Below are 18,404 nucleotides of genomic sequence, written 5' to 3' on the forward strand. Positions count from 1 at the left end.
TGACACCTTGAAGAGTACTGGCCAATTATGTCGTAGCATAGCCCTCATTTGGGGTTTGTCTGAAATTTTCTCAGTTAATTCATTTTTGGAAGATGATGTTACATCCTTGTCAGTGATTGTATCAGGAGGCACGTGATGTTGCTGGGTTTCATTACTGGTGCCATTAATGCTGATCACTTAGTTAAAGCGATTTCCCCCACTTTAAAGTTATTATTTTTCCTTTCATAATTAAGTATATTGTGGGGAGAGACTTGTACATTATACACAGGTTATATACTTTTAATCACATGGTCACCCATTAATTTTAGCATCCATGGATAATTTTTACTACTGTGATGTTTGCCAAATGGTGACATTCTATTTCCATCATTCTGTCTGTATTTTATTAATTGGAATACAATTATTAAAAAAGAGCTTTCTCTTTCCACTATCAACAGGAACTCCTGGATTCTTATTTTATGCTATGGGAGATAATATGTCACTGTCAATAATCTTTTTCTTTAAATTTTCTCATATTTGACCACCTGGAGACCTTTCAAGTTGGATCCTGGGTTCTCTGACATGTCTCCATCATTTTTAAGCACTTCTTGAAGGAATTTTCATCCATCTTTAATCTCACCCATCTCTAAATCACTTCATAGTGGCCCTGGCAAACAGTTGTTCAGCCTGTTAGACCAAATCCAGCATCAGAAAACCTTCACCACCAGCACAGAGCTTTCTTCCTCCAGACAATTCTGATGGCCAAGTGTGTGTAACAGTCTTAGCTCTGTTTCCTCAGAATTCATAGCTATGCAGTGTGCAACAGATTAAAACTAAGCTAATCCTGACCAAAATGTTAACCTTATTCATGGAGCTCATTAAATTAAATAACTCATCCAGAACTATAACCAGATGACCCAGACATAACCTTGGAGTTTGACATTGCCAAAATGGCAGCTCATGCCTTCCCTTCCCTCAAAGCACCACATCCACTTAAATATCCTACGCTGAGGCTCTACCTTGGTTACTGCTGTTAACTGCTGTCTAGTCCTTTTCCAGAAGTAAAGTCTGCATCTGCACCTGATGATAGCGCACCATGTCTTCCAGCGTTGCGTTTGTTAGTCCTATTTCCGGGACTAACAAACTTATACCTCCCATAACTAGGAGAAAATTGATGCCATGGGAATGTCTTATACCAAGATAGCATGTGATTTTTAAAAATTATATTAAAATTTGTAGTGTAATTCTTTCTTTCTGCCAAGTGCTTTGTGTTAAAGAAAATGAGTTCTTCTTTTTCAATTTCAATTCCTTCAAATTGAAATTTGGTGATTTCAATTCCTTCAACAACTGTTGATGGAGTGCCACTATGTGCCAGGCACTGTTAAATACAAAGAGTTTACCATCTTTGTATTTTAAAAATTACAAAGATTAGTAAACTTGTCCTTGTCCTCAAAGAGTTCACAGTCTAGTTAAGGGACCAAGAAATGAAAAAGGCACAATAGTAAAGGCCACCCAGGGATTTCTGAGTGGATATCTACTTTAGCTGGACTGAGGTAGAGGAAACAGAAAGATCTCATAAGGCTACTTGGGAGGCAGAGGGATGGAGAGAAACAGGGAAGCAAGAAGCAGCATGTTCTGTGCAGGAAACTATAGAGTCTGCATGAGGTAGATAGCAGAGCTCCATGATGTGAACTGGATTGAAGTTTGCAATTTTGCTTTCTGGATTTTCTTTCATAAAAGATAAACTTCATACTTTCTAAGATTTAAAAATATATAGGGTAAATTAAAAAACATTTGTATTATTAAAATAATATGATTATAGAAAATGGATAAATATATAAAGTATTAAGGAGAGAAAATGCTCCTCCCGTCCCACCATTAATGGGTAAAGAATGTCTTTGAAAATCTTTTATTTCAAGTCCTTTTTCAAGGACTAGTTGCACCAGCAATACCTGGTGAGCTTATTTAAAAATACATATTTTTGAACTCTAATTACAAGGCAAATCTTCAGCCTCAGTTTCTTCATCCATAAAAATATTCTTCATCCATAAGGATATTCTTCCTTCATAAGAATATAGATTTGTCAGGAAGATTAAGTGAAATGTATGCGAAGTGCTTAGCATTTTCCCTGACCCAGTCTAAGTGGTGAACAACCTCCGCTGCTGTTATTATTAGTAGTATTACTATTATAACTATTGTTGGCCAGGCAAGTGTTACAAATACCATGTGTTCTGCTTCTCCTGAATGAGTAAAGAGCAACTGCCCAGAGGGGTGGCATTTCCCATCACTCTTATATTTCATGTACAATAGGTGGCAGCAGAGCCTACACACATTGGCTCCGGTGGTCAAGAAAGGGAGATCATGGAATGGAACTCAAGGGAAATCAGGTCCTGTATGAAAAAGGGGCGCCTGTTAATGACATGCTTCCAATCCATGGAGAAAGATCCTAGATTGGACACAAAAGGGTTAGCCTCCTACTCTAAGATCTGCCATTTTTTAGGCTTTCTGGACTTCCATCTGTTCATCTGTCAAATGAGTGCTTGATATTAGATGATTTCCAGAATTGCTTCCTTTTTTAAGACTTTATGCTTCTACTAACTGGGACTCTATAATCTTGTCCACATTCTGTGTGCTGATGATATTGATTTATCATTTCATGCTGGACTTCTTTCCTCCCAAGAGTTATATTCCTCTATGCTAAGAGTTTATCACTAAAGGAGACTAAACATAGTGAAGAGAAAGCCGTTTTTACTTCCTGGTGAATGTGCAGTTGCCCTATAATGGGTGGCCAAATATGTGCTACATTTTCGCTGCTGTTTAACTCACACATCCACTCCATTGCTTGATATTCTTCTTTTATTCTGGGTATGCCTTCCAAAAACAGTAGTTATCCATGACTACTCAGATTACAGCTAAAGTTTAGAACTTTGATATCTATGTTACCTGCAATGAACCTGTAAAATAGCAAATGACTTTTGGGCTCCCATTTCCTTTCCTTGCCCACCCCCAGTTCATCTGAAATAGGCTGAAATACCTGTTGCTCTTATCATACTCTCTTTCCACGAGGCTTCCTTCTGTAGTACAAATATGTACCTTTTAAACAGAAACCACCACCATTGAACTTTATTGAAGGTTTATCAGGTACTATTCTAAATGCTTTACCTACAGCATCTCATTAAATTCTCACAGTAATCCCATGAAATGATGAGACGCAAAAGCACTGCATTGTTATTATTAGCTGATTTCTCCATCTTTTCTTCCAAGCCATTCTTTCCATGTCCATTCCAAAGTTATTTACCAGACTGTAGCCCAAACCTGTAACATACTTCCCATGCTCTCCACCAAACTTACACAAAACTTACTTCCCAAAGTCTCACGATTCAGTATATTTCTCTTATATTTCTAATTTCACCTAAAATGGTATACTTTCTCATTTTTGTTTCTGTATTATTAGTTTAATAATATTAGTTTCATATTCAGTACCCTTTATTTCCTATTATTGTCTTTTCATATGCTGTTCACTTTTGAAACCTCAGATGACAAACATTTAATTATCTTAAGAATCCCTGACTTTAGTATAGAATTAAAAATTATTTCTAGATTACATGTATGCTCACTAGAGAAACTTGAGACAACACAGAAAACAAAGAGAGTAAAATATAAATGCCAGTATTTAGATAACAATAATTAATATTTGGGCACAGAGCTGTCATTTGCATAATTGAGATGATACAGTATAAAAATGTTTGGAGTCGTAACAATTAGGTAGAAATGACAAATCTTTTCATTGCTTTATTTGCCAAGATATAATATAGCTCTAATAACAATTGTGTATATGAGCTTTTTAAAAAACAACAATTCTATTGACCATACTTTTCTGCCTATTCTATTTACTATCATAATCTACTTCCAACAAGTATAGAAAAATCCATTTAACAGGAATGAAACTATTCTTATTTTGAAGCTCTAAATAGTTAAGTGGAAACTTTAAAATATTTATCTTTTAAGGAAAAACGAGCACTTGCCTTCATCTCCATCATCCCCGAATGGGTAGAAGAGAGCAACAGCTAAATTGATGAACACAGCCAGGTTGAAGGAAATGCTCCCCCAGAGAGAGATGTGCCTCGAGAACCAGAACAGTGCAGGGTTATCTAGGAAATGAGAGGCGTAAAGGAGCAGAACAGAAAAATAAATTCTGGTTTCAACACATGAGGCTTACCAAAACAATATTTTACTAAATGCATCATTTTTGTAAACTATTATAAAAACCTATTTAAATAAATATTTGACTTGAGTAAGTTTATTAAAAACAATCAGAACCATAAAGGAGTGAAATTTGATTCCTTTTTTCATCCTTCAGCCAGTTTAGGCCTAAACTACTGCAGAAGGGCGAGGAATTTTGCAATCGCTAAAGGTGGTCAGAAAAGGTGATTCTGTAATAATTCTCTGTAATCTATCCGCAGAGCAGTTTAGCAGTTGCCTGGGGTCCCTTTTAATGAAATGATATACTTCATTGTATAATTTGGTAGTATTGATAAATTGGTCCCACTCCCATGCCTTAAAGTCAAATAAAAAAACTCCAAACCCATAGCACAGATATATTTCTAATGAAAATTCCTATGACACAGTCACAGTTAGCTGAAACTATGAAACCTAATCATGAGACATAGTACTCCTGACAGGGAACTAGTGATTTATAATATTATCTACATTTTAAACCTTAAATCTTCCTAAGAACTTGTTGGGTTTGAAACAGCAGAAGAAAATGAGCACTACAATAAAAACTGCTAATAAGTGGAACAGGCTTTGCTGAATATATTCAACAAAGGACTCTGTGTCTGTCATCAGAAATGAATTACTAAATGCATCAATCGAATACAGTTTACATTAACCAAAAATTAGTTCTTTCCATCTCTGTTAAATAACTGAACAGATTTGTAATGCATGTAAGTTTGAATGAGAGCCAAACTTACTAGCCTGCCCTGGGCACTCACATGGCTCCTATAGGTCTTGTTCATTCTCTAACTTTTAAAAACTTAACACCAGAATTAAAAAATTTAAGTTAATCAAGGGGGAAAGGCACATTGATTTTCAAATGGAAATGATAAACTTCGTAGATAAATCCTGTGAATTTCAACCTAGTGCCTATTGCCTACTTACAAACTGTACTTCTCTTCAGTACATCTTGTTTTCCTTCTCCTGGAAGGGAACATTCCAATGCTGAAATATGCTATGATTAGCTATGCCATTTAATTGACTAATGTACCATAAACTGTAAACATCTGCATCTCCATCATTCCTCAATTAGGAGTCCTCGTTTTTAAAGGTAGACTATTAAGACAAAATTAGAAGATGTTGATGCATGCATTTGTAATCACAAATCCTCACTATTGAATCCACCAAATGAATTAGATTCTGCCTATGGCCTCATAATAAGCTGCTCCCAAATTTTAAAGTAAAATGTACATTGAAAATTATTTTAAGAATTAATTTTTGGTAAATGACAAAATACTTATTTTTTTTAAAAGCACAGACCCCCCCAAAGCACTAGTTCAGTATTCACTTTATTGTCAAGGAGAAAATATATGTGTTTTTTGTTTTGTTTTGTTTTTTGTTTGTTTGTTTGTTTGTTTTACTGAGACAGAGTCTCGCTCTGTTGCCCAGGCTGGAGTGCAGTGGTGCAATCTTGGCTCACTGCAACCTCTGCCTCCTGGTTTCAAACGATTCTTCTGCCTCAGCCTCCCAAGTAGCTGGGACTACAGGAGCATGCCACCACGTCCGGTTAATATTTTATATTTTTAGTAGAGATAGGTTTTCACTGTGTTAGCCAGGATGGTCTCAATCTCCTGACCTCATGATCTGCCTGCCTCGGCCTGGCAAAGTGTTGGGATTTACAGGCATGAGCCACCATGCCTGGCCAGAAAATGTATGTTTTTTAAATGCTCCAAATGAAATCGTGTCTTCATATGTATTTTAGACACCCAAAATTTTCAATGAATTCCATAAGGCTCTACATGGTAAATTGTTAAGGGAGAATAATTTTGATTTTTAAAAAAACATTCTGTTTTAAAAGCCTAAAAATGCATACCACACCCCTATACCTAAAGATATTTCTCAAGCACCACTCGAATTCATAAATCATACCTACTAAAGTTCCTGAAAACTAGCATAATGAAATACTGTTGAATAGAAGTATTGAGAACATATCCTGTTTGTCTAGAAAACTCCAAGGGACTGAAAAAGACCTACTCAAGAGTTTCCCCCACTGACTTTTGTGAAAAACTCATGAGATCCCTTATCTTGGAAAATAAACTAAAGTTTATTTAAAAATTCTAAAATTTTAAATTTTAAAGTCAGTGTTTCCTAATAGATTTGGGACCTAAGAGATAAGTCATGGGAACTGCACTAAACTGATTTTTTAACTGGAATATTATAACATTGCTCTATTTAAATATAAGGGTCATGACATGTACAGCTTGTTTGGTGAGGGGAGGTAAAGATATGTTCAAAGAAAGAATTACTCTCAGCAAAACATGAAACAATCCCCTCAATCTTAGGACAATAGAGGAAGAGTGTGCAGGAGCTGATGTCTCTCAGTCCTATTCACTGATAGGCCAGTCAGGGCCCACTCACGGGCTTCAAACCTGCAGCTGTTCAACATTTGAAAACGTACAGCTGCAACCCTGCATTTCATAATATTTATTTAAAAAATAGGATCATCATGAAGAGTTGATGTAATTAGTTAGGGCTTTCTGTTTTCCTTAAGCTGCAGGTGTCTTGGCTCCAGTGGTAGACTAAGCGGACACCCTTAAGCCTGAAAGTGATTTCAGTATGTCAGACTGGCAAGAAATTAAAAAACAATTTAAATGAGCTGCATCATGTGTCCCAAAGTACCAAATTATCTACCACTGCTCACAAAACTAACCATTTCAGTTTACTGTACTTACTCCTGATTTTCTTTTGCCACTTCATTTCATTGTAGAGATCTTCTGTTTGCTGGAAAAAGTCATTCACTTTACTTCCTTGTTCATCCCTTTCAGTTGTATTGAACACACGGCACTTGGATTCTCGAGTGAGGTATTCACATATATTGGGGACAGGAAAAACTATTTGTTCCATGGTCCTATCATGCCGGACAATCTGAAAACATTAATTTGCATTGTTTTTAGCCTTTTGGACACCTCAGCCTTAGACTTGCTTTTGTTTTTAAAATGAGTTTGAAGATGATGTTTTATGAACTCAGTTGTGAAAAAATATGCCAACTTGAAATATCTGAAAGAACCCTTTTTACTATACTACTTTGCATTTTTCTCTTAAAAAAGAGAAATTAATTGACTAATATATGAAAAACACTATACTTTGTTTAAAATAACAAAAACTAAAAACCTTTTATTCTTTCTGGGTTAGCATTATACTTCTGCCACCCATTTTTATTTTTGTGAAGTACATCCTAAAACGAAGACAGTCTTAATTAGAAAGTGACTGGCTGGGTAGGCTTAAATATAGCATTTATACTATTTGTATCTTGTTCTTAGCCTCTTTGTCCTAAAAGGGGCTTTCGGGTAACAAATGACATATTCAACATTATGTGTCTGAACTCTACAGAGAAAAGTGCTTTATATCATTAAAATGTTCTCTTACTCATGGCAAAACATATTTTTGTAGGTACAACATCCATGTAAACATATACCCATATTTAAATACTCATAATTTTGAGCCTCCCTTATTTGTTATTTGTGACTGTTTAACTTTAGACTAAAAAAAAAAAAAAAAAAAAAGGCTGATTATTTTCATACAGCTTTACTATGTAACAAGGGTTCATGAAGCCTAAATTTCAAGGTTCACATTTATGTACAGTGCCCAGTTCTCAGGAATGAATAAGGATTGGCTTAACCCAAAAGAGTAATTCTGTTCCCTTTGCTACTGACTGGTATGGTGGTGGTCATGGGCTGTACCTCTAGAAAGTGAGGCATAAAGAGAAATCTCCCGAAAGGGCTTCCAGGAGAGATTTTGCTTGTTGGTAAAGGCAGAGAGCCATAAGAGACACACAAAACAACAACAGCAACAACAACAACAAAAACAAAAATGAAAACCAAATACACAAAAACAAAAGTTTTTTGTTTGTTTGTTTTTGTTTCTTTGGTTTGCCTGTATCATCTTTCTTCTCGCTTAGAACAAAAGGGTCTAAGGGCATGATGCTTGGAACTCTAGCAGCCATTTTGCAACCATGAGGTGAGATAGTGTCAGCATGATAAGGAACCTAGTATAAATATGTGAAGAGTTTGCATATTTTAAGACATCACTGAGTCACTGAATCAATTATAGAACTGCTGGTACTCCAGACTTCCCATCAGATAAAATTTTACTGTCTAAACAATTGTCAGTGTGGTATCTATTAAACTTGTAACTGAAGGTATCCTAAATGATATGTGATATATTCAATTACATACTAGAATACTGTCATAAAGCAAACTACATGAAATTCAGTAAGGTAAATGAAAATTCCTGGATATAGGTTACTAAAATCAATTGTACAAAATAATTGGACACATTTGGTATGACAGGCAACCATATGGGGAAAAAAGGTTTACTTGATCCAATAGTGTCAAATATTATTTTAAAAATCTCACGGTGCATCAAAGAAATCATGTCTAGATTATTATAAGCCAAGTTCTTCAGTCCTTTTATGAAATGTTACGTTTGATTACAGTTGCCCCATTTTGCAAACAGCATGGACAAACTGGAGGGATTACTGAAGGAAATGGAGGTGTGTTAACTGCAAAAAACCAGAGATGGATAACTTTTCAATACATTTATTCAACAAATGCTTATTCAGTCTTTTTTTTTTTTTTTTTTGAGACGGAGTCTTGCTGTGCTCCCAGGCTGGAGTGCAGTGGCGTGATCTCGGCTCACTGCAAGCTCCGCCTCCTGGGTTCACGCCATTCTCCCGCCTCAGCTTCCCAAGTAGCTGAGACTACAGGCGCCCGCCACCACGCCCGGCTAGTTTTTTTGTATTTTTAGTAGAGACGGGGTTTCACCATGTTAGCCAGGATAGTCTCGATCTCCTGACCTCGTGATCCACCCGCCTCGGCCTCCCAAAGTGCTGGGATTACAGGCTTGAGCCACCGCGCCTGGCCTGCTTATTCAGTCTTTAGGTGAGGCATGTTGGAGAAAAAACAACACGAACCCCAATGGGTAAGAGCTTGTAGTTTAGTAATCATGATGGCTCTTCAGATGTTAGAATCAAGCTATCATGTTGAGGGGGAAAAATGTTCTGAAAGTCAATATTAAAATGGGCTAATGTTAATTCTTTATTTAAAAAAAAAGTTTCTAATTATTAGAGTCATTCAAAATCAGATCAGTTTCCTTGTGATGTAGTGAGAACTCTATGGCAGGAAGAATTTAAAGCAGAAGCAGATTATTACAGGGCAATATCTTCTTAGATGGGTGATTAGACACGAGGCTCTTCCTATTTCCCAGGGTCTTTAAGTCTACAACTTGCAGACAAACTATTATTCTCAATAACATGAATTGTTGTGGTTACGTTCAAGGCACAGGGTTCAGTTTTGGAAATACAAAGATGACCAAGACCAGTCCCTGCCTCAAGTAAAGGAGAAGTGACATATATGAAGCTAGTAATATTCCAATGTGATAAATATTAAACTAACAGAATAACCAAACTGCTGTGGAAGCATACACAGTGAGATGAAATTAATGAATGCCTGGAGAAGGGAGGAAGGCCTCTCTGAGTAGGTCATGTGAGCTGGCTTTGGGTGAACATGAGAACTGATCAATGAGTTCATCAGCCTGGACCACTCCTTTGAAACCTGGACTTGTATATCGAACTCCATGGATGACTGAAAGTCACCTCGAATTCAATCTATCCAATAATGAACAAATAATCTTCTTCTACCTTTTAGCTACCAAACTTCACTCTCTCCTAGCATTCTCATACATGGCACCAACTTTTGCTCATTTATTCAAATGAGTAGCCCGAGGACATCCTTTTGCACACCATTCTCCTAACATGTGCAATTCAACTTCAAGCCCTGTCAATATGTATGTATATGTGTGTATTTACTATATATATATATATCACTATATAGAGAGGTACATGCATGTATCTATATATATGTATTTTCCAGTCCAGCCATCTTCGGTATCATCATCTCTCACATTTACCATTACGATATCTTTCTATCTGATCTATGTGTGTTTTCGATCCCACTCTCTTTTCCAGTCTTGTCTCCAAACAGCAACCAGATTGATCTTTTGAAAATAGTCATCTCCTTCCTGTGTTTTTTACCTTCCCTTCACTTACTTTCTTCCTTCTGAAATCCCCTTTCTGAGGGAGAAACTCATACTCAATCTTTAATACATTCTTAACGGTAACTTCTCAGTGAAATCTATCCTGAAATTGCTCAGGCACCACTAATTATTATTTTCTCTACATTTCCTTGGCCCTTTGTTTATATACTTATGACACAGAATTATCTTCTATATGTGTGAACTGGTAGAGAGTAAGTGCTCAGTAAATATTTACTGAATGTGTGTATTTATAGCTAAATCTCTCCTCACTGCTGGAATCAATAAAACAACATCAAACAACAGCTCCCATCTCTCACAGACATTAATCAAACTTCTCTCCATGGCCTGCTCACTCTATTTCCTATTCCCTGGTCTCTTTTGATCTCCTAGCTTGGTACTTTGACTTCTGGGATCTTCTTTAAGAACTTCATGGTTTGATGACCTATTTCTACTTGTACAGAAATTTTTTTCCTGCTAGTCCAACTCATGGGTTCCACTAAGTCAAGTCCAACACCAAAGTTGTGGTACTATTAATGTTTACAAATGTGAGCAAGGTATCCACTTCTGTGACACAAAGGTTTGGCAACAGTAAACAATACAGTGTAGGGGTTATATATCCCGAGAGTGAACACAGTGATGCCCATTATGCACTCTGCTGAAAAGTAAAAAATATCTGCCAAAATGAATGAATGTATAAACGTAAATTATAGGAGTGACAAGCATCAACTACTCTGCTCACTTCTGCCTGATTAGCTCTGCCAGCCAGTGTCAAAATGATACCATAGCTAGTAAATGTCAGCCAGATGGGTCTCAGAACACATAATGACAAGTCCATTTTGACCCACCCCTCCTGAACTGCCACCAGCCATTAAATAATGTCTCATTTATGAGGGTCGGGGGAGGTCAATTGCTGCATACTGAAAATGGAAACTGTTAAACCTTTCCAAGGCTATGGTATCAATATGAAAACTGTATTAGTTTCTTTCATGTTTACTCCACTTGTGAATTGTTGGAGATCTCTATTTTAATAAGCCTTCCACAATTTTAAAAAAGAAACCTTTTCCTGAATGAAGGCTTCTATTATAATAATCCCATCTCTCAAACACTATTGCTCTGCAATGATTAATTGCTTCTATGGCTAAAAAAATCTATTAATTACAAAAGAAATTTTACACACAGTCTTAGTAAAAAGACAACTTTGAAAGATGTACACCTCATTTTCCTATACATCACTCCTCACTCATCCTTTTACTATACATTTTTCAGTTTAAACCACTCAATTCTGCATCATTGCTCTAGAAAAAAATATGAAAATGGTCTAAAATAGAAAGTAAGCATAACTTTTCACAGTTGGTCCCTTTCAATAAATAATAGATGGTTACCTCAATCTGTGCAGTGTGGTTGGCATAATACTTTAAGGCTTCATCTCCTTCATCTGGATCCGATCCTGGTTTGAGCATCTGCTGCAACAGTTTATTGTGGCGGGCCAACTAGAACGGGGAAAAGATAAAGGTTTTAGGTCCTTTTTTACCCTTTCCTGGGGTCGAACTTTGAAATAACTTTGTCTACTTGTACACATAGCTTCACAGTCCTAGGGTTAAGGACAATTAGTTACACTTCAGGAAAGCATGTCTGTATTTGAAAGGCAGAGATAATGAAATCACAATGATCAGCCATTAATATTTGTTGATTAACTCTATGTCTTCAGTAAATATATGATTGTACCAGGAAGAAGAAATGTTCCCAGTGATACGTAATTGATACTGTCTATAGTAAATTTACACTACATACACATAAAAACAAAGTGATCAACAGTGCAATAAATCAGTGAGTAGTGGGGACAATATAAATGTGTGTTTTTCCTACACACACATAAATAGGTATCTGTATTTCAGAAGAGTTTCTCTTATAGCATGTAATCTAAGCTCTACATTAGTAGTTGGTATAAAGTCCTATGTTTCTGCACGTTTGTAAGCCAAAATTAGTGCTTTCTGGGTATAGATCTTGATTTTATTGTCACTGAAATTGGGCATTTAAAAAAGCAAAAATTTCACCATAAATTATTTTAAACTGCTGGTGGTGGAAGTCATCTTTCTCTCTCATTTGAATGTCTACAGCATTTGCTGGCTAGTTCTCTCACCGTGTACATTAGTAATACATGTTGCCTTCAGATGTCTCTTTTATGGTTGTCTCGAGCAATTCCTGAAATCTTGCAATGTCTTTCACTTATCAAATATCCTATTAATGCTTAAATTTCCTGAGGGCTTCTACTAACAAAGACTCTACCACAGAACTCTCTCATTCCTAGCACAGTGCCTGCCTCCAACTCCATGCCAGGTACTAATTCTAAGTACTTCAAGTACATGATCTTACTTGAACCTACTAAGAAATTCAGTGGTAGGCACTCTTTATTATTGCCATTGACAGATGAGGAAACTGAAGCACGGAGAGTGTGAGGAACTTGTTTGTGATAACATCGCTAGAAAATGGTAGAGCCAGTATTTTATCAACATAATAGAGCGATAAGTTTTCCTATGATTCATGAGATCTTAATACAAACTGTGATTATAATCATGGAGATGAATTTTAAATAATAATTCAGAACCTAGAAAACCAAATGAACATTATCCTTATAAGTGATAATTTGGTAAGCTAAATATTCATTACACTGATGTTGCTCTAGAGCAAATCATTTTGAAAATTGTTATTTCAGAATTGGTTTTCAGGGTCATTAATCAATCACTCAAAAAAACCATTTCCTATTTTCTATTTATGTTTTTTTGAACTAAATTTGAATTATACACATTTTTATTACAAACCATAGTCATGAAACTTGTTGTGACTTATAGGGGTTTCTAAAAATCTCAATGAGTTTGAAAGCATAAAATTACTGTAATCATTTAGGTACCTCAGCATGTTTTAAGAAGTGGCCAGTTCTTGAAGGCAAAACTGGCATGATTTCTTTACTGATTGGATCTGGGGCATGAAAGAAAGAGAATTAAGGATGATTCCAAAGTTATTGACCTGAGCAATTAATAGTTTAGAAATGTCATTTACTAAGAAAAAATGTAGGAGGAGTACATTTAGCAGGATAAAATCAGGACTTTGTGGACATGTGAAGCTTTAGACGAGGAGTGGGCTATTGGATTTGTTTGCCATTTACTAAGAAAAAATGTAGGAGGAGTACATTTAGCAGGATAAAATCAGGACTTTGGTTGTGGACATGTGAAGCTTTAGATGAGGAGTGGGCTGTTGGATTTGTTTGTCAGGAATTCTGGGCAGAGGTCAGGGCTGGAGCTGTGCATGGAGGGGTCGTCAGTATATGGCTGATACTTAAAATCATGAGCCTTAGTGAGATCACCTAAAAGTGAGCTTAGACAGAGAAAGGAGCTCCACGGAACTCTAATATAGGTTAGTAAGAGAAAAGACACCAGCAAATTAGACTAAGAAAGTTGGTTAAGCAAGGTAGGCACAAAACCCCACGCAGCCAGGTGTATTGCAGCCAAGGGAATAAATAATTTCAAGAGGGAGGGAGTGATTATCTGCATTAAATGCGGCAGGTAAGTCCAACCAAATGAGGACAGGGAAATGTCATTTGGTTTAGCAACTCAGAAATCACTGAAAAGCTTCACAGCAGCAGTTTTAGGAAGTGGTGGATACCAAAGCTTAATTGTAGTGAGTTTAAAAAAGAATGGGAGGCGAGGAGGTATATACAAGGAGAGTGAGTAGAAACAACTCTTGAGGACTGCAGGTGTGAGGGAGAGCCAAGAAATAGGATGGCAGGTAGATAAAAGGGCAGGGATAAAGGTGGATTTTTTAAATACGGAAAATAGAACATCGTGTTTGTTTGGTTTTGAAAGGGACTATTCACTAGAGCAACATCTTGACTAGGTGAGAGTGGAATGATCTAGAACATTTGTAAAGGGGTTTGCCTTAGATAGGAACAAATTTACCCTTAGAGACAGCAGGGAATATGGGCACAGATTCAGGAGGTTGGGTGGTTGTGATGATGGGAACACTGAGAAGTTCTTTTCTGGTTACTTTTTTTCTCAGTGCAGTAGGAAGCTGATAATGAGGACGAGAGAGGAGGTGTTGGATAACTGATGAAAAGCAGCTATAAAATAGCTAGTGAAAGTACATGGACTTGGAAATACAGTAGTACTGCCAGGAAGCCTTAAGGGTCTCCCTTATGTTATGGTCAAAGGGAGGCCAGGAACCATATTTGTGTGTTTTTCTCCGGCAATATTCAGCTGCCTGGGTAAAGTCATGGAGTATAAAGAGAGTTGTAAATAATGAGATCTATAGTTTTGTTGGGTAAGGTCAACAACACATAAAAAAGAGATACTTAAATACTGGAACTCTTTAAATCTTACATAACTGATAGTCTCCCAAGGTGAGATAGTAATTTGAATAATTTCTCCTAAGTTTATTTATTAAAAAACTTTTACTTCTTTACGATCACTTCATAGGGTCAAAAATTGCTGCAGTTATTTTAAGAAACCAATAATGTTATTTAATGTAATAGTAAACAGATCTATACAAATCATTTTCAGTTAGTATATCCTGCTTAACAGAAACATTTGTGGGCCTCTCTTCCTCCTGTTGACTTAATGACATGATTCTGCATTTGTCTTGTTTTATTGCAGAGAAGAGGCGTTCTAAAAGGGACTCAAAAACAAACAAACAAACAAACAAACAAACAAAAAAAAACATCCACCTAGGCCTCCCTTCACATGTTCAAAGTATTAGAACAATATTTTCATTCATGATTAGATAAGCCATCTTTACATATCTTTGAAAATTTGAAATATATAATTGAAAAAGAACAATACAAACAAAACAGAGAAAACTTCACTTTTTTTCTACCTGGAAATCTTTCATATTCTTTGTAATAGAGGGTCTTGACTAATGAGGCTTATTTGCTCCTCCCTGTTCTGTGTTCTGATAGCGCCCTGCACATATCTATATTATGAAATTTCTCATGTTGTATCTGAGTAACTATTATTTCTCTCCAGTGGTCTGTGACATCCTCAAATAAAGGGCCTGGTCTTACTCATCTCTTTGTTCTCGGCGCCAAAAACAGAACTTGATACATAAAATAGACTCAATAAATATTTGTTGAAATCAATGAAGAAATGGGCTAGTTAGTAACATATATTCATAAATTTAAAGTGGACAACAACTCTTAAGCCTCAATGAATTATCTCTCTGTTTCATCCTCTGTAAAGAAGAAGGGCAAATAATAGAAATCAGACAATGGTACAAATTCTAGTATTTGTAGAAAGAAAATATTTTAATATTTTTTCTTGTTTGATAGTTATTTATGTACTCATATGTATTCCAATAGATTATAAGCTATTTGGAGGAAGGAAATAACCATTTTTAGTGGCATCCTTTATTATCCATTTCACATTTATCTTCTTACCATTGGGATTTTAATGTTCATTTCAGTTTGGGTCCAAGTAAGGACAAGGTAAAAAAAAAATCAAGAAACTACACTTTGATGACATTCAATAATAATTATTTCTTAGTACTTTTCATCTGTGTTTTTTTAATGTGAGTTCCACTTTTATTGGGTACCCAATCAATGTTGAATGGAACCCTATATGATAAAGCAAGGATAGCATTCCTATTATATAGACAAAATGCAAAAGAATTAAGGAATAACTTGATGACTGTGAAATGCATAAAAATGACTGACATCAATACAGAGCTTTCCTGGTCCAAATTAACAGTTTACTGAAAGCACAATACAATGTCTTAGAAGCCAATTAACATATGCTCAATAGTTTTTAAAGGATTTAGTCCCCTATACATGCAATCTGATTTAAAATATTCTGTAGAATGAACGCACTGCCAACCAAAGATATTCGGTTGTCTTAGTGATGGACTCTTTAGCCACATTTGTCTACTCCACACTTTTATATGCCATGTATCCTTTCATATGACTTAAAAAAAAAAACAGAAAAAAACCCCAGCATCCAAAGCAGCAATCACACCATTTACTATTATGTGCTTTGGAAACCAAAGGTAAAAATACCTGGTAAGTTTCTGCACAAGTATGGCACATCTGTGGAGAGTTGTAACAATAAGAAATCTAATTTAGAACCTAATTAAAAACTGAAAAACTGCTAATGAAGATATTCAAGGACTGCTGTCTTAACGATAGCCAACTTTACTATTGACAAAGATGCTCCCAACAGGACTTGAAATTAGCTGATATCACTATACAAACATGTTCCAGAAAGCCAACCAACAATCAATATTAATGATAATGAGAGTCTGAATTTGCCATGGGGGGAAATCTCTGGGTCTTAGAAATACTTGTATTCCACAACAATCTTGATGAGCCAAAATGGTAGCAATTGTTTTATATATGGTGTGCAAATGATGCCCACCCAGTTAGTATGCAGTTTCAAAAGAATTTTAGCAACAAGGAACACTTATTAGGTCCTTATTACAAATAGAAAAACTAGGCCTGAGATAATTTATTACATATCATAATATTAAAGCTTTATAACAATGCAATGAACACATGGGTAGATATAGTGCATGCATACAGATTAGTGAGGAGAGGATCCAAAGCATTGGTGGATAGTCAGCCTTAAGAAAAAATAAAGACATTCCCCACAGGAAAGACTACCAAGAGATTCTTTCATTATATGTTGAAGACAAAAGGAAAATCATGCATATCATTATCAATCATGACACATTTGTAATTTAAATACAGATGCATCACTCAATAGGAATAAAAACATGTATATGTATATATTCATAAAATACAGACAGACACATAAATGCAAACCTTATACATAAACATATATAACCTGCAGCAGGGTCTTTGAGAAACACCATGTATTTTTTGAATCCAAGATTAGGGAATAAAGATGACAGACTTGGGCTTTTTATTTTTAGTGGTATCCTTTATTATCCATTTCACATTTATCTTCTTATCACTAGGATTTTAATGTTCATTTCAGTTCGGGTCCAAGTAAGGATGGAGAAAAAAAATCAAGAAACCATACTTCAATGACATTCAATAATAATTATTCCTTACTACTTTTCATCTGTATTTTCTTTATGTGAGTTCCAATTTTATTAATTGGTAAAACTGTGACATAGCAATTGGCTTTCCCAAGATCACAAAGTGAGCTGGAGCCTGAAGTCAGAATAATTGCCTTGTATATTCAGGCAATTGTATTACAATACAATGCCTTCATGCCAAACACTACCCCTATTTGAAGCAGAGAAAAATCAGCAGAAGGGGGCAAAAACTAAGGCTTTACCTATTCTAGTGTGCAAAATATGGAAGCCTCTTGTTTGCAAAACATCTGCTTTTTTTTTTCTCTGATTCTGTGACCCTGTAAAGTGCAAAGCACGGTTTTAGCTACCGTGGGATGATAGAGATGAGCAATACTTATTTTCTTCTTTCAGGCAACCGACTTTCTAGTTGGAGGAATTAAAACAATGATAGACATGTAATTAATACAAGGAAAAATGAGGGCAGAATTACAAGGAATCACATTAGATTCGGTGGCACGAGGAAAGGAACCATGTAAGAAGTGCATCTGATAAAGGTTTTAAAGAATGGATGAAATGTCCAGGTAGAAAGGAGGAAGAAAGAATGGCATGAGGAAGTGGTTCTGTATAGACAGAGGGATCCCATGAGCCAAGCCATGGAGGATGGGCAATGAGAAGAGGACTAGAAGGGAATTGGGAGCTACACTAAATGCCTGTGTGAGTTCAAACACAGAATACTGTGGTGGGTTGAATTGTGTCCAAATCAAGCCAAAAAGATATACATGTTCAGATCTTGTCTCCTGGTACCTATGAATGTGATCTTATTCAGAAACAGGAGATGCAGCTGTGATGAAGTTAAATGAGGTCACACTGGATTAGGGTGGGCCTTAATCCTATGACTAGAGTCCTTACAAGAACAGGGAAATACAGGCACAGTTAGACACAAAAGGAGAATGCCATGTAATAACACAGGAGATATTGGAGTGATATAAGCCAACATATGCCAAGAACTGCTGGCAAACACCAGACACTGAAAAGAGGCAAGGAAGGATCCTCCTCGAGGGCCTTCAGAGAGAGCATGTTCCTGCTAACACCTT

At 36.1% G+C, this 18,404-nt stretch overlaps 1 protein-coding gene across 1 annotated transcript in view; it reads right to left on the reverse strand.

Moving 5' to 3' along the window:
• ITPR2 (inositol 1,4,5-trisphosphate receptor type 2) overlaps nucleotides 1–18,404 on the reverse strand; it is a 492,062-nt gene that overhangs the window by 96,658 nt on the left and 377,000 nt on the right. Inside the window, exons 46-48 of the mRNA XM_025402066.1 lie at nucleotides 11,670–11,777; nucleotides 6,927–7,119; nucleotides 4,005–4,130 (exon numbers count right to left, since the gene is read on the reverse strand). Of these exons, the coding sequence (XP_025257851.1) occupies nucleotides 4,005–4,130; nucleotides 6,927–7,119; nucleotides 11,670–11,777 (427 nt within the window). The remainder of the gene's footprint in view (nucleotides 1–4,004; nucleotides 4,131–6,926; nucleotides 7,120–11,669; nucleotides 11,778–18,404) is intronic.

This window comes from Theropithecus gelada, chromosome 11 (assembly GCF_003255815.1).
Source record: "Theropithecus gelada isolate Dixy chromosome 11, Tgel_1.0, whole genome shotgun sequence".
NCBI classification, from domain to species: Eukaryota; Metazoa; Chordata; class Mammalia; order Primates; family Cercopithecidae; genus Theropithecus; species Theropithecus gelada.